This window comes from Urocampus carinirostris, chromosome 2 (genome assembly GCF_059441175.1).
Source record: "Urocampus carinirostris isolate Australia breed hairy pipefish chromosome 2, RoL_Ucar_1.0, whole genome shotgun sequence".
In the NCBI taxonomy this organism is placed as follows: domain Eukaryota; kingdom Metazoa; phylum Chordata; class Actinopteri; order Syngnathiformes; family Syngnathidae; genus Urocampus; species Urocampus carinirostris.
Window position 1 is genome coordinate 54,907,843 of NC_142350.1, and position 24,664 is coordinate 54,932,506.

The 24,664-nt window shown below is 40.3% G+C and overlaps 1 protein-coding gene and 1 long non-coding RNA gene across 2 annotated transcripts; one reads left to right on the forward strand and one right to left on the reverse strand.

Annotated features, from left to right (window-relative positions):
- Window positions 1-1,497: 1,497 nt before the first annotated feature.
- Window positions 1,498-23,088, reverse strand: fam171a1 (family with sequence similarity 171 member A1). Its single transcript, XM_088327172.1, has 9 exons — window positions 22,671-23,088; window positions 14,444-14,671; window positions 13,774-13,866; window positions 11,299-11,457; window positions 9,827-10,003; window positions 6,318-6,437; window positions 6,102-6,216; window positions 5,560-5,677; window positions 1,498-4,513 (listed from the first exon to the last, which is right to left on the reverse strand). Exons 1-9 carry the CDS (start codon window positions 22,771-22,773, stop codon window positions 3,035-3,037), a joined length of 2,592 nt encoding a protein of 863 aa, XP_088183298.1. The 5' UTR covers window positions 22,774-23,088; the 3' UTR covers window positions 1,498-3,034.
- LOC148372561 (uncharacterized) lies at window positions 9,524-17,045 on the forward strand. Its single transcript, XR_015849547.1, has 3 exons — window positions 9,524-9,978; window positions 11,082-11,202; window positions 16,638-17,045. It is a non-coding gene; the product is annotated as an uncharacterized LOC148372561 (long non-coding RNA).
- Window positions 23,089-24,664: the final 1,576 nt, after the last annotated feature.

Sequence of the window (24,664 nt, forward strand, 5' to 3'; positions counted from 1 at the left end):
CGTGGGGGTGCTGGAGCCCAACCCAGCTATCTTTGGGCTGTGGGCAGGGGACACCCTGAACTGGCTGCCAGCCAGTCGCAGGGCACACAGAGACAGACAACTCATTCGCTCATTCACACCTAGGCACAATTTGGACCGGCCAATTAATCTGATTTTTGGAATGTGGGAGGAAACCGAAGTGCCCGGAGGAAACCCACGCAAGCACGGGGAGAACTTGCAAACTCCACACAGGAGGTTCGATCTCATGACCTTAGAACTGTGCCGCACGCGCGCTGACCACTGCGCCGCCGTGCTGCCCCAAGACAATATAACACATTTAAAATAAATTACAGTTAAACAAAAAACAAGTAACTTATTTGGTATTAGGTGTTATATGAGAAATTCTAAGTTTGTTTAGTCCCTGTTTTATTTCAGTTTAATGGCCAGTCATCTACTCTGATTAGGGTTGATAAATCATATTGTTATTGCAATATTTACTTTCATGCGCATCAATATGCTTTTAGAAACAACCTATATCGCTTTTCATGTCAGAAATTAAAGACCCACAATAATACAATTCAGTTTTCAATGACAATTCAAATGAATGACAGGAGGGTTCATCAAATGAGCAAAGAAAACATCATTTTGATGTTTTCCAGTAAATGGAATCCCAAATCCATGGGTGTGTGTGCTATAAGCACATGCTGGTTCACGCTGACATGGGATAATCCAATTCTTACCGTGACCTTGATGTGGAGCTCTATGATGAATCGGATCCTTGTTAGATTTCTGGTCTGGGTAGCTCACCACTCCAGACATCCAAGAGTTCCAATCATCTAAGTTATCGAGGAATTTTCCAGGCAGAAACCTTAAATAAACATGTAGAGTAATTCAAGTGCCCTCTTGTGCTTGTATATTTTTGTGTTTAACATGTTAATTGTCTGTTGCTAAAATTAATTTTATTGGTAAAATCAGATGTCAAAATTATAATTTGTTTTAGGAAATAAATTTCTCATCTCATTAGCTGCACCGCTTATCCTCAGTAGGGTCGTGGGGGTGCTGGAGCCCATCCCAGCAATCATGGGGCAGGGGACACCCTGAACTGGTTGCCAGCCAATGGCAGGGCAAACAGGGACAGACAACTCGCTCGCTCATTCACACCTAGGGACAATTTGGACCGGCCAATCCACCTGAAATGCATGTCTTTGGAATGTGGGAGGAAACCGGAGTGCCCGGTCCAGTCCATCACTGGTGAAATTTTTTCAGAACCGGTCCGCTGTCTCATCAAATGTTTTCAGGGGGTTACCTGTTGCACACATAGGTGACCCCTGGTATGTTTTTATAATCTTCTCAATAAAATATTGATCTAAAATCTTGTTGTGTATCAATTTCACAGTTGTTTTTATCAACGATCTGCGTATGAAAGTTTTTCATTTTTTATCACTCGTTTCATTGTGCTATTAAATCATAGTCCATGGATCCAAACCCCTAATCACGAACAACAAAACACAGACAACATTGTTCCAGACTGTTTTTATTTCTTGAATAACTTCAAATATATATTGCAAACGACCAAGAGTTGTACTGCAACTTTGTTTAAACACAGTTGGTTGCCCAAAACACAAACTTGGATTATTTCAGCCTACGAGGCAAAAGAGACATACCGGTACCTGGAAAATAGCAGAATTAATTTTGATGCCAGTTTGAATCCAGAGAGGATGTAATCTCGCAGCACTCTCATATGCATGAAGGTCATAAACTACTCGCACTTAACAGGAAAAATCCAAACACATTTTGAAACAAATGGTTCACCTGTTACTTTGGCCTACACTCACTCGGGTTATTTTCATTCCCTCCTGCGTTCACAGTGTCTCTCATTGGGCTGTCAAAATATTGTAGGCTGTGTGCAGTGTAATAAACAGACATTTACTGAAAACTTTGGATTGTAAGCAGAAAAAAGAACAAGGGCTGAGGTAGAGGAGAAAAGGCAGGGTGAAGGCAAACAAAAAATTTGGTTAACCATTAAGGAAATCCGCATTTTAAGAAAAAGGCACTTGCAACATTGGGAACAAAAGTGGAAAATACTGCCAACAGAAAGTTTGTTTTCAGTAAAAAACAAATTATCCATTCAAAACAATGAATTAATAAGGCAGGTGAGAACGATAAAATCCCTTTAACATATCCAGAGAGAAAAAAAGTCTCATACAATAACAGATTTGCAAACCACAGAATTAAAACAAAAATAGGCATATTAAGGAGGCTTATAAAAAGTAAATGCATAGCCTTTGGAGCAGTCAGTGATTCAACTCGTTCATTCTATTAGACAGTCTTTTAATTGGGTGCATAAACTAATAGTTGTATATTTCTCCTCCAATTTGAGTGGTGTTACACCGTCTGATTAAACAACAGTGCAGATAGTGGTCTAGGTGAACATAAAACAACCTTGTGACCTGCAAAACGTCTATTCACAAAGTTTTCTCAATGGCTTTGTTTTGTTTGGTTGGCTAACTGTTCTTGTGGAGCCAATGCCTTGAAAAAAAGAGTCATCTTATATTAATGGTCCTAGGGCAAGAATACCATGTCCTTTGTAGGAATCACTTATTAGTTGGTTCTGTGACAGCTCTAAAAATGGCAATTTTTTTTGGAAAAAAGAAAATCTCCAAAGTCCATCATCAGGCAAAGTGTACATCCATTCAGGTAAGGGTGAAGGCTTCATGGAGGACAACAATGGTCATTTTGTATAAAAGGACATGAAAGTTCTTAAAAGTTCTGATTCATCCCTTCATTTGGTGGATTCTGGCGCTGAAGTACACCATTCCCACAAAGAGTATCTTTGGATTTTGGGTAACATTTCAAGATGAACCTATTTTGCATTACGGCCTTAGAACGTCTTAAATTTAACATGTGCATTAAAGCAAGTTTGAATTAAGTTTATACTAATGCCGAAAGGTCACCTGAAAGCCCAATATCTCAAACTTATTGTCAATAGTAGACGAATGTCAGTGCTATAGAAAAGTTCAACGGGCACATCCTTCGCTGGAGGTCACCTGAGAATTTACTTCATATTCAAGGCCAGCAGAGGTCGCTCTTCCCTCTTCTGCCACGGGCTTTTCTTTTCTTCCTCTCCGTCTTCGGGTGGTGCGTCATCCACGGGGGAGACTGAAAGCAGCGTGCGACCGTTCCTGAGAGTCACGCTGTCAGGCGGCGGTGTAAGCAAAGGAGGAGAAGTAAGTAAAGAAGAGGAAGTGGAAGGGGGTTCCGCGTCTATTTGAACGCTCATATCTTCTCCTGTGACAGGTTGGACAGATACCAAGTTGCTGTCCTGGGAGTTGTACTTGAGGGTCAACTTGTCGCCAGCCTCATCCAGATCATCAACATACACAAGCTGAGTGAAGGTCGTGGTTGGTTTTGTGCTCTTAGTCACCTTCTCCATTTCCATTTCTTGCTCTTCCTGCTCCAGGTCCCGTCCCTTGCGACCCGCTCTGGGCTCGTTCAGGTCCACGCCCGAGTCTAAGCTGGCGTCGTTGCCACTCCCGTGCCTTCGGCCACTGTTTGGCGGACCTCCGGTGGTCGTAGCATTGCCTTGACATCCGGCCCGCTGGAGGTCAATATACGAGTGCCGGATGTGAGCGTTTGAGCTACCGTCTAGCGAGACGAACCAGGCCCGAGGGTGCGGCAGAGGCTTGCCACCTCTGAGCTCCATTAAAGTCTTTTCTGCCAAGAGGGTGTCTTCGCTATTGATTTCCACCAAACTAGTGTCCCCAAGCGCTCCAGGAATGGATGCAAGCTTCTCTCCTTCGTCCTGCTCGATAGGATGCGGGACATAGTCTTTGGGGGTTTGTGCAGAAGACTGTGAGGCGTTGAGTTCAGCTCGTATAGTCTCCAGGTCGCTCTGTTCATCTGTCTGAAGCAGAAGGGCCTGACCCGAAAGGGGGTGCTCCCCGGGAAGGCGCATGTAGTGAGCAGGGATGACCAGCGTTGGCCGCACTCTCTGGAAGCTTTCGCCGCCACTCAGCAGGTCGACGGAGGCGCAGCAAAGTAGTTGTCCTGGCCTGGAGAGCAAAGGGGGGCGTTCCAGGTGGTCAACGGAGCGGGAGAGAAGGTAGTCTGGCGCCCTGCACTCCCCTCCCTCCCCTCTGGAGGGAGAGCGAGTGGGGGAAGAAGGGGATAGAACAACACTGCTAAGCTGGTGTTCTGACAACTGGCCGTGCCTGGCGGGAGATCGTCCATCGGATATGTGGTTGCCTGATGAGCAGACTGAGACGTACGACTGGCGGTAACCGCGGTCCTTTCCGCACAAGATGGCTGACTTCAACTGCATGGTTTCTGCAGATTGACGGTAGTCTCTGCTGCAAGGCGTCAGGTTCCCGAGAGAAGAGCCGTGGTGGCTGTTGCCCAGCGAAGAGCGGCTGTGTTTGCTGTGGTGGATCAAGTTGTGCGTGTTTAAGTCGTGCGCACGCTCATAAGCTGACGGCTTCAGCATCGGCGTGGTCATGTCTGGCTCCGTCGCTGTGGAAACGAGCTCCAACTGCACCTGAGCCAGAACACATTCAAAGTATTATTTGAATTTGTTGAGGTATAAAAGCCAAAACTGTATCTGCCGGTGCTTTTTTCTCACACGAGTTCCCTGTCCCCTGCCATTCTTACTCTTTTATACACAGAACTCTTATTTATTTTGATGTATGACAGGTGGTATATCATATACATATGAATTGAATTCAAACAGTTAAGGTTTAGGAAATACAAATTCCTTGGAGGTTAAAAATACACTACCGTCCAAAAGTTTGAGGTTACCCAGACAATTTTGTTTTGTGCATGAAGAGGTCACACTTTTATTTTTCAACTTTTGTTTTCTTTTCCCATATGAATCTTTTCCTTTTGTTGGTCAGTCTCAGATATAGCATTTTCTCTGCCCCTCTGCCTCGAAGGCCAGCATCTCGAGGTCACCTGTTCACTGTGGGTGTGGATTGGCAGCTACTATTTAACGAAGCTGCTATTTGAGGACCAGTAAGGCATTCATTTCTCAAACTAGATACTTAAATGTACTTAATCCTCTTGCCACTTCACACAAAAGTTCTCCGTTTCTGGCCATTCTGAAAGTTAAAAGGGAGGAGAGTGCAGGGTACCAGACTACCTTCTCTCCCACAAATGTAATGCTCTAGTTACTCGATCAGCTCAAATGAAGGTCCATTTTATAAAGTCTCCAACCAGCTAAACTGTTTTCAGCTGAGCTTACATAACTGCACAAGGGTTTTTTATCATCAGTTTGCCTTCTAACGCAACTAGCAAACACAATGTCCAATTAGAACACTGGAGTGCTGCTAGCTGGAAATGGGCCTCTATACAGTACACCGGACAAGTCATTTACTTCGTTAATAATCTATGGGGGGGATTTCTGAATAGTTTAATTTTATCCTTGTTGCAAAAAACAGCGCATCTCTTTTGAACTGTAGTGCACTTTATGGACATATTCAAGACGTTAAAATGAGTTGAAAATGTCAATTAATTTTTCCTGAGAGAGCAACAAGGAAATGATCACAAATAACTTGAGCAAACAAGCACAGATCCCCAAATACAAACCTCATTGCTAATGAGATTAAGGTGGGACATGGAAGTGGCTTGGTCCCTCTTGCTGCAGTCCAGACCGGAGGACAATGTAAGTTTACGGTGCGAGGTCCTGGGCTTCAAACAACGACGTCTGGTTGGCACACGCACACACAAAAAAAAGAATCGGTTCTTAATGAGCCATGAATCTTATTTTCTTTTTTGGTTTGTGACTTTTGATTGTTTTACAGAAAAGAAAATGTAGCCAGAAAGTGTTGACATCAAACAGTCCTTATCTTTCCGTTCAACCATCCATAACTAAATGAATATGAAACATTATAGAATAAATAGAACATTACTTTAACAGTCACAACTGTAAATAACACCCTTATCTTCATGCTTAATCCATTTTGAATGAAAACACACTGTCTTTTTCTGCATGTAGATATACAGAAATGCACAGAGTATAGTAGATTCTAACATACTACAAATTATGCTCAAAGATAAACAATGAGAAATTGTTCAAAATGGGGTCAGAAACATCCGTAGAAATCCAAAAGCTGGTTCCAATGGCGCACCTGCAGTAATATAGGAGGATGCAGAGCAAACACAGAAGAATGAGAGCCATCCCTCCAAGGATGGCCAAGAGAAACATTGTGTGATACATGCTGATGTCTTTCACAACCAGCAGACCTATTGGAAGGACAAGAGCCCAACATGAAATTTATTATAAGTCCAAAAAAACATGGATGGATGAAATACGTTTTCCCTAAAAAATACATTAAGAATCTTGCCTGGCTTTACTGGCATCACTGCAGCTACCCAGTATCCCAGCTGAGGAGCAATGTAGGTCAAGATGAGTTGGTTATCCAACTTTTGAACTTGGCCACCCCAACTGCTCTTTATCCAAGAACCTGCAGAAACAGATAATGATATATTGGATAATACGGTATCTTAATAACTGTTCCTAAGAACAAGTTGAATAGGAGCAGGTGGAAGAAGTAATCATTGAACAATGCGGATTACCGTTTAACCCACAAGGGGGCAGTACTTCAATATATGTCACAGAGACTTCTTTATCAAAAACGACTCAGCTAAGATTTATGTATACAAAAGTATTTGACTATTTTTTTGTACCCATACTTTTGATTCAAACCTACTCCAAGAAACTATTGAAATTTGCCAAGACAGGAAAACGAGAAAAAAAGTCAGCCATAGTTGATAGTTGATTGGTGACCCAGTGAACATATTTCATGAAACCCCACTTAGAGTAGCAATTTTTTGAAATGCTTTACAAATAATTTTTATTAGATTTTAACAGTGATGCAGTGCTTAGTATTACCTGTACTCACAATTACATACACACAGGCTTAAACTTTCGATAGGCTAAAGTTTGGGACAGAAACCTTTACAGTCAGCCTTTTTTCAAAATTGCTCAAAATAACAATTGTTGAAGTAGCCAAGTGCAAAAAAAAACAAAAACGTTTTAACCAAAACCAAAAACCCCAACCCAGGAACTTATGAATGGCCTACATTTTTCTTTGTTGCCTTTGTCGTTTTAAAAGAATTGCTACTATTACTTGTTTAACTCTCACAACTTTGTCCTTGTCGTAAGTTCTCAAATGTTTTGTTCTCCTACACTAGAGCCCTAATTTTCACGTTGCACCATGCCACTCAAAAGACAGGATAAACCAGATAAGGGGAAAAAAAAGATCAAAAAGCTGCAATCTTGGCAGTGCCACAACCAAACCACACAAAGCAATGATTGACTGCCTGGCTCCTCAGAGAGGAGAAAACATTGGCTAGCCACTTCCCGTGGATGTCAGGGACAACACGATGGAGTGTGACCCTATTCTCTTTGTTTGCATGCAAGCAACCTCAGCACTTACTGATCTTAAAAGGATAGCGGAAACCAAAGAGGATAGACAAATCTAAACAACATTGCAAATGGGGAAAAAAATACACATGTGGCAGGAAACAACAGGGGCTGAATGGAAGTAGAGGCAATAACTAGAAGAAAAGGGAGATACTGTGTGACTCAGCACCTCCACCAACACACATAGCTATCACAGAGTCACGTGACAAATGTTGCTCGCACTCACCCTGGTTCTGTCAGAATCATTTTCACAGGGGAGGCTTCCCTGTGTGTCTCAGTTGGTTAATATCAAAAATGTATTTTGCATGCTTCCTTTCAACACATGGTCAGCTAAGTGCATGCTTGCTTGATCTATTAATAAACATAGGCTTGTCTGCAGCACAAGACAAACAGGTTTTTGATTATGTGTGCGGGGCTGACCTTTTAGCATGTATTACTCCAACCGCTTAAAAACAATTTTGTTTGTTTTATGGCCTCGTTTGAACTGATGCTTTACCACTAATGGGCGCATATTTGACAAAACTCAATCAGGTGTCAGGTGACTCTTGTTGTGTTATTTATTTTGAGCGGTTGCTAGGAAATGAAGGATGTAGGGGTCTTGGGATGGCTCTGTTGTGGAAATATGCAAGCATGTGCGTAGGCTACAAACGTGCATGTGTTCTTTCCCCTTCTAACAAAGCATCTATTGAAGGTCTGTATCATTAGATCTAAAAAGCCATGAGATCCCCAAACATAAAAAAAGACAAACAGTTTTTAATTACTCAATGAAATGGCATAAACGATATCACCCATTGGTTCCTTGAGAGATGTATAACCGGGGCAGACAAGCCTTTGTCAGGCCATTTCTAAGCTTTGTGAGCACAATTCTAAATCCAGCTTAGCAACATCTTCTTTTTGGGGAAAGTTACTGTAATTTTCTTATTAGATGCTATACTCTATGTCACAGGTGTCAAACAGGCGGCCCATGGGCAAGATCAGGCCCGCTAAGGGATTGAATCCGGCCCGCGAGACAACACTCAGAGAAGCGCAAGAGAAAAACAAGCTGCAGGTTGAAATATGTCAACTTGATGTTGCCAAAGCCAGGTGCCTCTCACAAAGACACTGTACTTGTATTTATTTATTTCTCTCTCTCTCCCTTTCTTCTCCACCCTTTTCTCCCACTCTGTCTCTTTCACTCTCCGTGTCTCTTTTTTTCTTCCTTTGTTGCTTTTTGTCTCTTTCTCTCCGTCTTTTAACCTCTCTGCTCTAACTTCAATTTTTCCTTTTCTCTTTCTCTCTTCATACCCTTCGATCTTTCTTTTCTCTTTTCTCTCCTTCTGTCTTTCTACTTCTCTTTGGATTTCTTTTTTCCTCTCCCTTTCTTTTCCCCCCTCTCTCACAACTTTTTATCTTTTGTTTCTCACGCTCTCTCCCTCGCTCTTTTTCTTTCTTTGTCCCACTCTCTCTCCTTTTCCCTTGCTCTTTCTCTTATTTATCTCTCTTTTTCTTTCTCTTTAATCTACTAGTCTGGCTCCCGACAGAATGTTTGTTCTATCGTGTGGCCCCCCGAGTTAAAATGAGTTTGACACCCCTGCTCTATGTGGTTAATAATTTATTGATTAGTACTTATTGAGAGCATTTGAACCCTGTCGCTGACCAAAACAGAAGTACAAGTCCTTGTAACAAACTTATTCATGTACCTTTTATTGCATGTTTTCCATCACTGTATATCCTGTGTTTTAAATTTTATTTTTTTGACCATTTGACTTTATATGTAATTACTGTATTGTGTTCATCCTTATATCAGTTCTTCTGTTGAAGCAATTATTGGCATTTGCCCAATCAAGTAACACTTGACAATAGGGTCTATCCCCAAAGAGATGGGTCACTCCCCAGCCACCACAGTTGACTAAACAAATGCCCCTGCCAGCATTGTTTAAAATGCATACATATCTCAATAGTGTGTAATCAGCATTCTTTGTAGATAATAATGTTCAGCAACAGTGTCTATGGGAGCAGTTGAGTTAGGCATGACAGACATTCAAAAGATGACGTCATCACAGACTGACCCGCATGTGCAAGTGCAGGTGTGTCATACTGCGGGGACTGTTGAAGCCTTTGTGAGCCACTGCTTGTGAGGAAAGATTAGGGAGGGTGTGTTTAAACTAGACTAGTGCAATCAATTTTGAGAAGTGCTGTCTCAGCACATACATATATAAAAAGACAAGATTAAAAACATACAAGGCAATATCACAAGACCCTAAATACCTGTTTTGAATGTATGTAATTTTCCCAAGTGACTGACTACGGCATTACTGTAATTGTAATTAATATGACAGCGCTGCAAGCTCGCCCGGTGGATATTTATGTCTGAAAAATCCATACTAGACATCTGAACCTTGCGCTTGGAAGAGCAGAAAACCTCAATGAGTGTTTGACAGTACGTACCCAATCGCGGGTCAAATCTCCAAGCCGGGACGTGATCATTTTCCTTGAAGGCGCTATCTGAAGGCAGCGGGACAGAGACTGTGATTGGCTCATTCACCTGCAGCTCCAGCCCATCGCTCGCTAGTAAGTGGACGGAGACTGCCACTACTGGTGTAAGTTGAAGTGTCTCCTCTGCTCCTGTGAGGCAGTAGAGAGTGAGGTGGGGATTAGTAACATAAAGAAGCATAGATAAAGTAGAGATGTCAGGGGGCTGAGGCAGACAGGAAAGAAAACAAGGGAAGGGCAGGAAAGAAGGCAAAGAGTGAAAACAAATATATGGGATGTTGGACGAGTCACAAAACACAAGTATGTAGTGTCTCTGCAAGGAGTTGGGAGTCTTTTGAGGGCTATTCAAAATAAAGGAGCAAGAAGCACACACCAATTTTATTCTTGTTTGTTTAAATTCTACATAATTGGGGTATATTTGGGTGATTTTCACATTGATAAAAAAAATATTTTTTTGTGCATAAGTGTGATAGAGTGGTATTTAATTCTTAAAGGGTTAATTCGTTCCAGGACTGTGCTCGTAGCTTGAACTACTTGTGACAGGCATATTTCCCCGATATGGAAAAAAAAGAAAAAGTCTACTCTAGTCCGAGCAAAATCATACAAGTGAACCCTAATTTGCTATAAAACATCTTCCTGATCACTAGAAGCACATAAAAAAGTAATTAAACATAGGAAATACAGTAATAAGATAAACAAGATATTAAAAAAAAAAAAATGCAAGTTTATTATGCGCATTATAATGAATTTTTGCACATACTCCCGAGGAAGGTGTAGTCAGATTGCATACCTGTCAACTTATACGTTTTCCTTGAATTTTATACATTTTTGGATTTCACATTGTGTATGCTGCATTTTTAAACAAGGAAAATTTTTAATAAAAAGACCGATCTTGTCTTGCCCATTTTAGTTTTAATCAGGCTCGTCTCTGTCATTGGTAGCAGACAACGCCATCTGCTAATATTGTGCTGGTATTCTACGTAGTCTGTCTTGCAGTGATTGGGTTCCACGTTGTTGTTTGTGAGGTTTATTATCGCCAAATAAGGAGGATTACGTTCATTAATAAAGGGAGCAATTGGCTGAGGTTAACAGGTATGAGTCTGAGAAACTGTTGATGATGCATAAGACCTTAAAATTTATAACATTGTAACTTTAAATAAATGTACACACAAAACAAAATACAGCACAATTTCTTATTTTTTGCCCGTAGTGGTTTGCATGCACAAACTGGAAGCGCTGATGCTGGGCTGTGAGCAGTCACAAGTGGTGAGCGGACTCTATTGGTAACCTCTGGGACGGCTCGTAAACTGGATTTTTCTTCGTATAGCGAGGTAGATTTTAAATAAAGAAATCATATACCAAAATTACTGTGTTTAGAGGTGCTTGTACAAAGAGATACCAGTGTATTCTGTGTCTTTTGCACCTACCTGAGTCATTGTCGGCAGGAGTCTGCAGGTAAGGAAAGTGCTGGATGTGCTTAGGAGAGTCAGCCACAGTGAGCAGGGCGGTCAGATTGGCATAGGAGGTGTTGACAGGAAGCGTCAAAGCTCTGCGCTGGAAATGAACACTGGGCTGACGCCTAAAACCTTGTAAGGGGACAAAATTACAAAAGTCATCCACCTGTTCCTTTTGACCAGGTTTTAAACTTCAGTTATTTATTTTTAATTACAAATAGGCCTATGATAAAGCCAAGCATTAAGAAACTATATTCCCTGTTGCCATGCCTTGCATTTATTGAGTTAATATCAATAAGGTTCCATAAATAAGAGAAATAGTACACTGCTGTCTGGCTTCGCAAAGTGATATCATTGTGGTCAGGGAGAGCATTCCTTAGCTCTGAGCACATGCATCCAGCTGTGTATGAAGAGTGTTACCTTTTTTTCTCCGGAGTGGGGAGTCGATAAAGATTCTGAAGTGCAAATTATAAAACTAAATATTTGTATGAGAGAAGATAGCAGAACATGACGTCTGACCATTTTATTTTCCCCTGGTGTGCCCCCATTTGTTATGTATTATCTTCCTCGACTTTTCTCTCACCTCATGTTCCTCCTCCTGCCAACGCTTACCCATCCCCCCTCAACTCAAAATGCTCCACCCATATCCCCACTTTCAGCACAGATTGGATCATCTTCCCACTCTACGCCACCCCATTTCACCCCCCCTGTGCCACACGTCAAGGTTTATATCTCCCCAGGGCTTGCCTCGTCGAGACAAACATTTAGAAGTGTGCCAGACATGACATAAACTAACCCACGGAAACAGTTTACATAGTAATGGTGTCTGTATATTTAATGCACGTCTGTTAAGACCAGGCTTTTAATGACTCCCTTGTCAGTCTCAAAACACAAAAGTCAGCAAACAAAGGACAACTAATATCATCTAGTCAAATTGAAAGAAAGACTAAAAACAGTCGCATTGTTCATAGAGGCTGTTTGAAACCTCAATTGTATTCCATGTTTGCAGAGCAGAAAATAGAAAAAAAATAATTAACACTCAAGATAGACTGTATATTTATAAAAAATATATAGGACGACTGGAAGGCTTAACAGTAGGAGATATTTGGATTAGAAAATCTATATGCAACATTTAAACATAAATAACCTACTAAGTGTGCCCTACAAGGCGTTTAGACTTGACACACGATCCCAGTTTATGATGGTTAATCAGATCTGTGATATTCCAAAATTAAATTATGTTGCTTTTGTGGATTTCGGGTAAGTTGTTGATATAAAAGGTTACTTTTCAAAATGAATGCAAATCCTGATTTACTGAAACAAAATCAGATGAGCCAGGCAAACCGATGGAATTAATAATGTAGATGTGTTTTGCAGAGATATGCTGTGACTCCTGTTGTGCAGATCAAGTCTCCCGGGGGCAATACAATAATGTTTCTACTCGTAAATCAAGTCAACTGAAGTAATATTTGTATTTATTTTTTTCCAAAATTGTACAACTGTTGCTTGTACATTTAATATCCATCCATGTCTCAATATGACATTTTATGTTGAAATAGTTAAACACCCCCAGATATTTGCCCTGATCCAGTTTTGTGTGTTAGCAAAGGGCTGATCTTGAGAAAACAGATATGATGTAATGTTAACTGTTGAGTTGCATTTAACAGGAGGCTACACAATTTTGGGTGAATTGCACTCTATTTGTTTCACAATTTACAAGGTGAATCAAGGTCACGGTTCACGGATCCCTTAACTGCCTGGGTCGTTGGGGCACTAATGAAGACAGCTTTCTCCACAGCCGACGGTTCCGGGCCTGTTTTTGGGTTGTGGAAAAGTTGGCGCAAGTCTATTCCTTCATGTTCTCAGTCCAGTTTTTTTTAAGTCTTCCTCTCCTCCTGCCCATTTGAACTGTGCCCTGGAGACTGATCTTGGCCAGTCCTGAAGATCTTGTGACACGACCATACCACTAAAGTTTTAATCCGCGGGGTCCAATGTGCCCTCCGACGGTGTTGCGCACAATTTTTTTGCCAAATGCGCTGTGTAGCTGATGCCCGGAAGTTTCCTGAAGCATCGCATTTCCATGGCCTGGATTTTCTTTTCCAGTTTTGCTATGAGATTCCATGTGTCACAGGCGTAGAGGAAGATGGAAGTAAGTTCACGAGTTTGATCTTTGATTTCACTGTATGTTTTTGTCCCTCCAGAGGGGTTAAAGTCTGATCCCTCTTTTGACATGACAGCTCCAAGATATTTATATTTGGTAAAAGGTTCAAGCTTTCGGTGGTTGATGGCGATGTTTTCTCAATTTTCTGAAGCAAATTGCTAAAGAAAAAAAGCCTCCGCCACAGACAATAAGCTCACCAAGGCATTAGGGGTAGAACTTGTTTAAATATGGCAGCATAAATGAATGCAATCTCCTTTATTTACCAATAGGTTGAAAAAAAAACCTACCTTGGAAATCTGACACGATCTCCACTGCATCTTCATACACCGTCAGAGTAGCAGCTCTCTCTGGGAGAAGACTGAGACTAATGGAGGAAAACACTGCAAGACAATGTACACAATGCATTAACTGCACAAATTCAATAAACTGATGGAAGCAATCCTGTCTTTACCTGACAATAACTCACTGACTACTATCAGACACAACAAATCATTAAATCATCTCTATACATTTTTAATAAAGCCTGCTTCCTGTCAGCGCACAGGACACAATCCTGACCTGCAGACTGCACTTCTTTCGTTACTCTGCCTTTCACTACTCCATTGTTCCAAACTGGTAAGCGTGATAATCCAATTGGCTGGCGTTCCCGTTGGCTTATGATAACTCCCCCATCTGTATCCCCTACCACAAAGCATTGTAACCCGCACAGACTGTCACACCGCGGGCCCTCTGAGAGATGAGCGCGTGCGTTTGTGAAGAGGAAGCTTAAGCAGACCCTCCTTTGTTGGCTCTTTGGCAGGGAGCGTAATAAATTAGTAATGGAGCGAAGCCACCCATTAGCTTTAACACCTGGCTTAAAACGATGACAATAAATAGTCTGAATCGGAAAATCACATATATTTAGCCTTCAACTGGCAGACTTGATATAGTGAGCGATAGACTATTTTTGACACATACCAGGTAGTCTGGGGGGAGCCCATGGCACAGAATTTGGTACAAATCCACGTTTGCTTGCAGTGACGACCAGCAGGGTTCCCAGACGGTATGGGAAGCGCAGGAAGGTGACACCATCAGCAAGTGAGGTTTCTGTGGTTACCAAAGTGTGGTTGGCAAATAGTTGTACAGATGCTCCTTCCAGAGGTTGGTGAGTGCTGGCGTCGCTGAGGTGGACCTTTAGAGTCACTTCTGTGAATACAAAAGATACTTCAAATTACAGTTTAAGGTGTCGCTGACGTCATGGCAGGGTGTAATTTACATTGAGATACTTTACTACATGACCGCATAAAAGTAAATCTCTTTTAAAGACTTTTGCTCGGTTCTCCTGCCCTCTGTCTCCTGTCTATGTAGAATGCATTCCACATCCTAGCCTGGTGACAACATCCTGGATTTCAACCAATGCAACTTCCCCTCAAGAACAATGGACTATTTCCCTCCAAGCAGTTATACAATATAATCTCTTAAAAAGTGGTGAACACCTCAAATAAATCGTTACACAGTCTCAGTTTATGTTTGTCGTGTGGGGCATTAACAAGAGCAATAGTGCATAAAAGTTCCTGATTTGTTCAAAGTGAGGAAATCAATAATTGGAAAAGTTTATTCCCCCTAGTTGGAGTTAATTGAGGAATGGATTTAAAATTGGATTCCGTCCGTTTGGAGTGTCCTTAAAAAGTCGACAGTAGAATATTTGCTCTGTTGAGCATGTGTTAACAATGCCCAACTAAAATTAAAGAGCCCTTATAATTTTTTATTCCCCGCCTATCTGCTTTTATCTTACTTTTAGCAAAGCTTTTGGTGTGTAGACATCGTGTAGGATGAAGTGAGAGTGACTTAATACCAGTTCCTGCGTTTTTTTAAAAATCTTATTTGTTAGTGCGGCATGAAATTGGTGAAAGTAAGAAAAGGCCTGCTTCAGGTTGAGTCCAAACACCAAGCCAAACCCCCCAAAAGATATATATCAACCAGTTCAGGGTGTCCCCTACCCACTGCCCGAAGATAGCTGGGATGGGCTCCAGCACCACCGCAACCCTACTGAGGATAAGCGGTGCAGATAATGGATGGATATTATATATTATATATATATATATATATTATTTATTTATTTTTTAAGTGTTTATTCAAGTGCATCCAAGAAATGCACTTTCTTGCACATGCAACTTAAAGAGCTTGACAGAGGCTCCAGTGATGACACAAGTCAGGAAATGGCAGCAGTGAGTAAAAAGTTTTCAAATTCCATATAGCTAAATGTCAGTTAAAATAACATGCACAAAATAAAAATCACAGAAGAACGATGTGCATCTTCACAACGTAAAACCTTCCAAATATCGGATTGCAAACCTTCCAACTTTTAAAGACTATTGCAAAAAGTAAAAAATCCTCAAGAGTAAACAAAAAGGCTCATCAAGTTAAGCAGCAAAAAGTAGTACGGTTTATGATGGTACTGAAAAGAATAATTCAATATGAATACATTTCTTTAGACATATACATACGAATTGGTGATGAGCAAAATATTGACATTTTGACAAATTTTTGCAGAAAGATCTGGCAAACAGAACAGTGTCCATCAGCATTGACAAAATTGCTATCAATTATGCGACCAAAGAAAGGAAACCTTAAACTATAATCCGACTTCAGAACCATCAGTCTAACCAGCCATGGAAGTAGTTATGCTAAAGGTCCTACTGAACAGACAAACCACAGGGTGAACACATCCTAGCCGAAAAACAAAAAGGCTTCATGGAGGGAAGGAGCTCAACATACACAGATTTTTAATCTGCGCATCCTATGTAAGAAGTTTCAACAACACCAGAAAAACCTTATCTTATTGTTGATTTATAGAAAGAACAATAACAATTGAAAATAAGAATTGAAACACACTAAACAAAAAAACAAAACATGTCTTGCACACAATACATCATGCCTCATACACATTACCTTGGCAAAGCTTTTAACTATGGCGAAAAACATTTGTCAGACAGCGGTTTGTCATTAAATTTACACTTTTCCATGGTCCAAAGTCAACCTGCAACCTCAACGGAAGTTTTTAAATCGAGGCTTAAGACACACTTCTATTCCAAAGCTTATGATTGATGCCCACCTCATATTCTGTATTGTCTTGTCTTTTTCCGACTGCCTGCCTGGTGGTGATACGAAGGAGAAGGACGATTTGAGATGAGTCAGCGGACCAGCGTCTGACCTGAAGCATGTCAACCCCTGCATTTACCAGCTGGCAGAGATGGGAAGCTGCGTCGTGGCCGTCATAGACTTTCTGGACTAGTTTACAGGCTAGGGGCGTCGTTGGTGTCATGCTCTTTCCGGACATTTCCAACATCTTACCTAGTGTTTACTATTCTGTGTACAGTAATGCTAATTCTGATTCACCCTGGTCAATCCTGGAAGGGGGATTACCACGTGTGAGGTCCTTTCTCAAGGTTTCTCTTTTCTCCTCACGCTGAGGTTTTTGAGTTGTTCCTTGCCCGCATGCTGGTTTTAGATCAGGTAATTGTGCAATTTTGTAATTGTAATCCTGTGCAGTCCTTTGAGACATTTTTGTGATTAAGGGCTATATAAATAAATGTGACTTGACTTGAATGTCTCTCTCCAAAGTTGCCATGTTTATTTTGGGCAGACCCAAGACACTAAAACCACATCACCGTTTTATAGTTCTGTTATTGTGGTCACGCCATATTGCTACAAAAGTAAATCGGTGAATATTTAAAAAAAGACAATTGATAGAGGTTACTAAAGTTCAAACAAATATAAATCTTAATAGTGTGTTCACATTTTTTAACACTTTCAAAAATTGTATTGAAGACATTTTAATGCAAAAGAAGACTTTATGTTTAGAATAATTAATTAACTGCCTTTTAAGACTAAGGATTCGGGGAACCCTGTGTAATACTAGTATTAATCATTCCTTGGAAAGTTGCACAGACACAACCTGTTTGGAGGCGCCTGTTTGATCATTGGCTGCTGACTGACCCATGGTAACCTTTCAATCAGGCTGAAAGGTTTGTTTCAGTCTCAGAAGGTAAATCATAACCGCCTCCCCCATGCAAAAACATCAGAATTGTGTCTGCGTCTTGTGAGCTTACCTTAAGCAATATTCACACAAGTCCTGGGTAAATGCCCCTCCCCCGGGCTAAAATCCCACGGTCGAGTGGAAACCTATGACAATGTTTGTGAGAGTTCAACCAGAGTGCACTTGAGGACCTAAAAACAGCGCTCCTACGAATAATATATTTGTTGAGATAAAGTTATAGGTTTGGTCCACATGTAAAACTAAAAGTTTGCCAGAGCTGTGGAGGGAAAATATCACATCCCTGTGTCCACTTTCTGACATTTCACTACATTCTTCCTTTTATTTCATTCATGCAAGCAAGGGAAAAGCTGGGAAGATCAAAAAGAGAGCGATGGAAACTACAAACTGCATCTTAACTTTACGCATGTCGCGACCTCACTTCCTGTTCCAATCCCAGGGTTCTGTTGTTAGGGGTACCAGCTGCACTCACTTTAAAACACGCTCTCCTGGGAAAGCCTGGAATGACAGGCAAGAACTCATTAATGCAAAAGACCCCTCCCAGCGCTCATTCAATAAATCAGCAGCGGCGTGACATTATTGTTAAACAAGCTAAACATCTTGCCTGCGCTCTGTCATGGGGGAGAAAGGAAGCCCGATGAACCACAAAGCAGAACACCTTAGGTACTCCATACCAATGTGGATACGAGCACCATATGGAGAAAAACTGCATAAAAATAACACCCAATTCACATGCAACAACTGCCAAAACCTGGAGGTTGAATTGTTTGTAAATGAGTTGAAAAAGGAGTTAGAAATGGAGAGAAACAAGGGGAACAGAAAAGGTTTGACTACTGATCCAGTATACTTTCTATGGTCGTTTTAGTTTTCTTCCATTCAAGCGCACTAGGTTCAAACTCCTGAAACTCTAAATTGCTAGTTCTTGCAAATTGAATTAACCCTCTTAAAGTAAAGAGAGACCAAGCCAAAAGCAAAAAAAAAATAGTTGGGATTCCCTCATGTAACAGCAAACTTTGGCATGATTTTTTTTTAGAAATTTAACACTTTTAGGTTAAAAAAAATCACCAAAATAGCTGCCCTGAAATCAATTGTCATAATCTTTGGACGCTAACTACAGGCAAGAATGTACATCTTATAGGCACAAGTAGAACACATAAACCTGCTAAAAAGGGCCCTCAGCAGTCAACGGCTTCTTGTTATAATAAAAGGAAGCAAAACGCATGAACCTAAATAACGAAAAGTAACAGACTTTGTAGGTTTCATTATCAAACTAAATGGTCTGCGTCTACATGAAAGTACAGTTGGATAGGGTTAAAACAATTCTATATGATGGACTTTTTGGAGTATCTCTTTTTTGTCACATTGCAACAAACATCACATCAAAGAATGACCAAATCAGCTGAAAAGAAAAAAGGATTGACAGGATAACGCCAAAGGCCGAAGCCAAGAACTAAAAAAAAAAAAAAAATCCTACAGGTGTCTGGATACAACTTTTACTCTTCCAATACAATACTGATATTGCAGCCATGAGTATTGTCCAATATATTTATCATCCAATACATGTATTCATACATACACAAAAACATCTGTTCTTTTAAACCAACTTGGGCACAACAGTTTGAATTTGGATACAGGGTTCCTCAAACAAAACTTGCTAAGCCTAGTGGTCATGGATGGGAAAGTCTGTGAATGCCTTTCTCACTCGGCATATATTTTGAAAACAGGAACAACAAGGTGATCAGACTTTGCACGCTGAATCCCGTTAATGGGTTGTAATATCTTACTACTATTTCTAGGTGAGAAAAAGTGGGCGGGGGTTAAAAACAAAATAAAAAACAATTCGTTGGTCACACACTTTTTGGAAATCTTTTATGACAGTTACATAAGTATAAACTAAGGAAAGAGACAACATTGTAGAAGCAAATCCTGGTTTGTCCCGCTTATCAGGATTAAAAGAAAGGAAAGGGAATCAATGGTTTATCCCATTAACTCAGCAGGGGGCTGGGTAGTGTAGTTACATAATCGAGACAGAAGATTAAGTGGCTCTTATTCCTCTAAAAACCCAGGAACTGATGCCGACATTGGGTTTCCTGGCATAAGGATGAAATTTTGACCTAAAAAAGGAAAGAATTATGCCATACTAACCAATCAATCAATAGACATCTAACATTTGGTCTGAGTTGAGGTAATTCACCACTTTATCAGAAGCAAAATTGAAAACATTTTTGTATAAAATCTTCTGATTGCCTTTGCAAACACTGATCAAGGGGAAAGAAGAGTTAAATCTAGGAAGGGCAAAAGCAGTATATCAGCATGCACAACTTGAATGCTGGATGGGACTTATGTGGCACAACTATGACCAGACACTAGACAGCAAATATTACAGGAATGTTTGCTTTATTCAGTTGTTTCACATTGACATGGGCATTATCTGTAATAGGACCACTAGGAGTTTTTATGGTTTACTGGCCTGTAAGTAAATGTTGGTCCCACCGCAGTCAATTTTGGTGCGTGTTATTATTAGTACCATTTCACTACTCCATTGAGTAAACCTCCACAGAGTTTACATTCCTGTGAGTGTCAATGTTGTTGAATAATAAACAGAACTCAGTAATCATACATGGTTTTAAGTGCCCTAAATTTAGTGTTCTCAGAATGTTTATGAACTGATTAAGAAAACAAACCTTTTAGAGTGTCAAATATTCTGGAGAAGATCAAATTATGAAATTCCTTTTTATATTGTAGCAGCTAATCGGCCTGACATAGTTGTAGTTTGCTTATCAGACATGCTTCCAACGTCACAATAATGGAAGTATCCTGCTGCACAAATTTAAGAAAAAACATAACTACAGTTTGTGGTAGCCAAATCGGTGCATTTTCCTCAAGTTATGTTGACTTTGATGAGGATGCAAAAGTGAGAGGTGAACTTTCACACACACTGCAGTTGGGAATCTTGGATAGTCCCAACAACATTCATGTTTATGGGATGCGGAAAGAAGCCATAGCACTAGGACAACATAAACAAATCCATAAAGCTATAAAGCTGACCTCTAAATAGCTAGCCAAATATTAAATTTAATAAAACAATATAGTTACAACACATTTATATGCAATACTTAATCTGCATCCTCTAAAAGTTTACAGGTGGGGCAGAATAGGTTCTCCATCAATAGATGCAATCACCCTTCTAACTCACAGTAAAACTGAGTTTCTAAACTTTTACAACACAAATAGAAGTCCAATTTTCTTTGACAACGTGCAACGCACCATTAGTTAAAGACATTGTCCCTCAAACTTTACAGAAATCTTTTTATAAAAACTGAAAACTGTAACCCCAATCTCATAACTGAGACAGCTTTCACTAGTAATCCATCTTGTTAAACCTCTTTTATATGAAGCTATTCATATTTTTGTTGTAATCATGTATCAATCACCATATATTAAACAATAGCAGTGATCTGTTTTGTTGTTGTTGTAGATTCATGCCTTACTGTACAATGTTGAAGAATGGCTTTCTTTTCAGCATGTTTGGTGGTTGACAATCCCTGTTTTAGGCAGTCCATTTTATTCCTTAACTCCCTTTAAAAATAAACAGACTCGTCAGATGAATTCCAATATAGCGGTTAGCCTCTGACCTTTTGATTAAAATGACTCTTTGCCAATTGCAAGCTCATGGTCCTAAGAGTTTGACAACCAATGAGGGCCTGCATTAAAAAAAGAAACCATCATGACCTACTTTATCCTAAAAGATATTTTGCCAATAGTGACGGATTCAAATATGGATTGACATAATAGTTAGCCAATGAAACTCCCAATGTAATTGTATGGGCGGTATTGAAATCAGAGCCAAAAATAAACATACATAAATGCAACCCAGGATCAGTTTTTATGCACGATTATCACACGCAAGTGTGTACAGTTATGGAAAGTCAAACATTTACAACTCTTTCACAATGTCTAAAAAAATGGCCGAAAGTAAAATACATGGTTACGAAGTTTTTAGAGCTTTAAACTGGCAGTCTCTAAATGGCCATAGAAACACATGGACCCACCCAACGCCCTAACAGAAAAGGGGATCGAATTTAATGATGAAATCAGAGAGATCAAACAAGAACTAAAAGCTTTGGCGGAAATAAAGAGCAAAGGCAGAATGTTACACTTTCACTTTACCTCCAGAAACCTTGTGAATGTGTTTAATTGCCGTTAAAAGTGTCAATAAAATTTTTCAAACCAAAAAATGTGTAAAAAAAATGCATACATTTTCAGATTGTGACCTAATAGGACAGGGTACCAGGTAAGGCTTCAAAGCTATTGTCTCGCCTGTTTTCCAGCTAAGATTCCAATGATATACTCATCTACAGGCATTAGATTGCAAAAAATGTGATAGTAAAAACCTTCTACTTCTGTGTGTTCCAACTCAATTACTCATTTTTCAAAGCACTTGCAGTGATTGCAATTTTGGACGAAACTTTGGAGTGTTACCTTTCAAAAGAGACCAAAACCTTCCATATCCTCCAAACGGTTCGAGAACAGCATTGAATGTACTTTGGGTAGGTTATGGATTGGAATTTTAGGCTCATTTTACAGGACTTTAAAAGGGGTTAAAACGGACACTAGTTGGATTTAGAAATAAGATATTACAAAATAAAACACACATGAAGTTACATAAATACAACTAAATGAATGAAAAAAAAAATATAAAACAAAGATCATATAATCATGACTAAATTTAGGATGCGACATATTTCAATATTACAACAAACTGATGCAAAAATGTGTTGCAACTGCTGTGTTGTTGATTCAAGTTTCCATTTTGTGAAAATTTGATGATAGATATACATTTTTAGAGGAGTTTACTACACACGAATTTGAATATTAAGTACTCTAAAATCAATGCATCTTCGGCACAGCGGTTAGAAGATAAAAGACGGATGGCTAACGTGTGTCTTGAAAGAAGAACACAAAGCAAAAAAAAGTATTAAACAAGTTTCCCTCCGAAAAAAACGGTGTACAATTAAGCTAGCTAAGTTTGGGTCCTATCAGCATCCCGCCTGGTTAGCGGTATCGTTAGCCTCCCCCCAAACGACAAGCTTTTCGCCTCCTTGAGACGAGCCAAAGTGGGTTAAGATGATCGGCCTGTGTCCTTACCTTCCTCCGATGTTATACTGGAACCTTCCGAAACGAGCAGCGTGATAAAGACAAACACAAGCGCGTTGGTCCAACTCCCTTTTCTTTCCACAGCCCGCATCATTGCAGATGGGAGTATCAACGGCTACAAAAACCCTTAAAAGAAGCAAAGTAGCTGTCGAACCTTTTTAGGGGCTTTGAAAAACTCAACAAACGCCCGCGTCGGCGCTCCCTTCAATTCGACCGGAAAAGCAACGGCTCTCCATGCTTAGCAGATTCGCAAATTAAAGCAATGGTTTTGTATCGCGTGGCGCATCCACAGCCTCGCTTTCCTAGCTTTCTTGTTCAGCGACGAGCCAGGGTCAGAGAGGGAGGAAGCCCTGAGCTTCTCAACAGCCACATGCCTACAAAAAATAGGAGCACCAACAGGCGGCACAGACACGCGAAGCTTCCTTTACCTTTATCGAACTCTGTCGCTCCTTAGTGGCAGAAAGCGATACTACAGGGTTGTTGTCATTTTTAGAGTTAATCCACCCATTTTCTGCTTATTCCGTAGGGTCGCTGGTGTGCTGGAGCCCCACGCAGCCTTTTTCGGGCAGTGGCATGGGGACCAATATTCCCTGTAATTTTCCACGGGTCTGAGCGTTCACACAAAGTCGGTGAGCTACGCTTGAAACAACAGTGAGCAACCATAATCCCAAGCGTGGCAAGATAATTAATTATCAAACATCTCTAAAACTTGACCTCAAGTTACATTTTGCTGAGTTTCCGGCAATGCAAAATTATTTTTCTCTTTTGAATGAATTGACTCATGTACTATTGCAAAGGTTGTACGGCCTACAAACGTCGTTTGTTCTTACAATTCTTTCACAAGATATCCATTTCTTTTTATTTCCTGATATATTTTGTCGCATAATATTAACATTTTTGGGGGCTTATTTAGTCGGTTGTAAGATACAGAAGTGTATCTAATCACATTTTTTAGTGGAAGTACAATGTTGGCAACAAGATTCACTTGATATAATTGGAAATTATTTGAATGCAACACAAACTTTTTCTTCTTTTTTCCGTATTTTTTTCAACTTTTTTTAAAATTCCTTTAAAAAAATCTTATTGTGTTTATTTTTTCCGAGCTGTTACTTTTTTCTTTTTGTTCTCTATTTACTTTTGTTCCTACATTTCTTTCTTTTCTTTTTTTCCTGGCTTTTTTTCTAAATGTTTCTTTCTTTTTTTCTCTTCCTTTTGTTTCTTTTTTTCTCAGCTTTTCACTACCTTTTCAATTTGGTAGTTTTTTCTTTTTTGTTCTATTCCCCCCTTCCTTTAAGTCATTTTGTGCATAATTTTACATAATATTTGCTCATGTTGGGATTAAAGAAGCAAAAACAACCTGAAGAGCCGTTTAAGGACCCGAAAGAGCCGGTTCCCTTTAGTGAGCCGAGCCGAAGAAGCCGGTTCTCGACAAACTCTACTAACTTTACTCAACTTCGTTCTACTTCGACTCGACTTCAAAATACCGCATTTAGGACACAACGTCAGGGGAACCCGTGTGTTTTTACCTTCATGCACTGTAACTTTGACTTAAGTCGCTTCTTAATTAATAATTTTTGTGCCCTGGCTAGATTTTCTTGTGCGCTGAGAATGTGCGAGCAGTGCCCAATTGCGCACGCGCGCAGCTTAGAGGGAACACTGGTGGGGACACCATGAACTGGTTGCCAGCCAGTGGCAGAGGAACTACAACAAGATATGTAAATCAGTTCAGTCAAGTCATGTGTGTTTGTATAGCCCTCAATCACAAGAAGTCTCAAAGGGATGTACAGACTACAGACTATGAGTATACCCTCCCCAGATCTAAAACCTACATGAGGGCAAGGAAACACTCAAAACCTCAGCATGAAGAAATTAAGAAACCTTGAGAAGGGGCTGCACATAAGGTAACTCCCCTTTCAGGATGACCAGGCTGCAACGGATGTTGCAAGGGCACAACAAAGAAATACACAGACATCGTCAACATGAAA

Bases quoted from the DNA above. Each gene is read 5' to 3' on its own strand.
- fam171a1 (XM_088327172.1), bottom strand. From the start codon at position 22,773: ATGATGCGGGCTGTGGAAAGAAAAGGGAGTTGGACCAACGCGCTTGTG. The intron at 6,438-9,826 runs GTACGTACTGTC...CTGTTTCTGCAG, and splicing joins GAGATTTGACCCGCGATTGG to GTTCTTGGATAAAGAGCAGT. The intron at 4,514-5,559 runs GTTTGTATTTGG...GTTCTGGCTCAG, and splicing joins TTAATCTCATTAGCAATGAG to GTGCAGTTGGAGCTCGTTTC.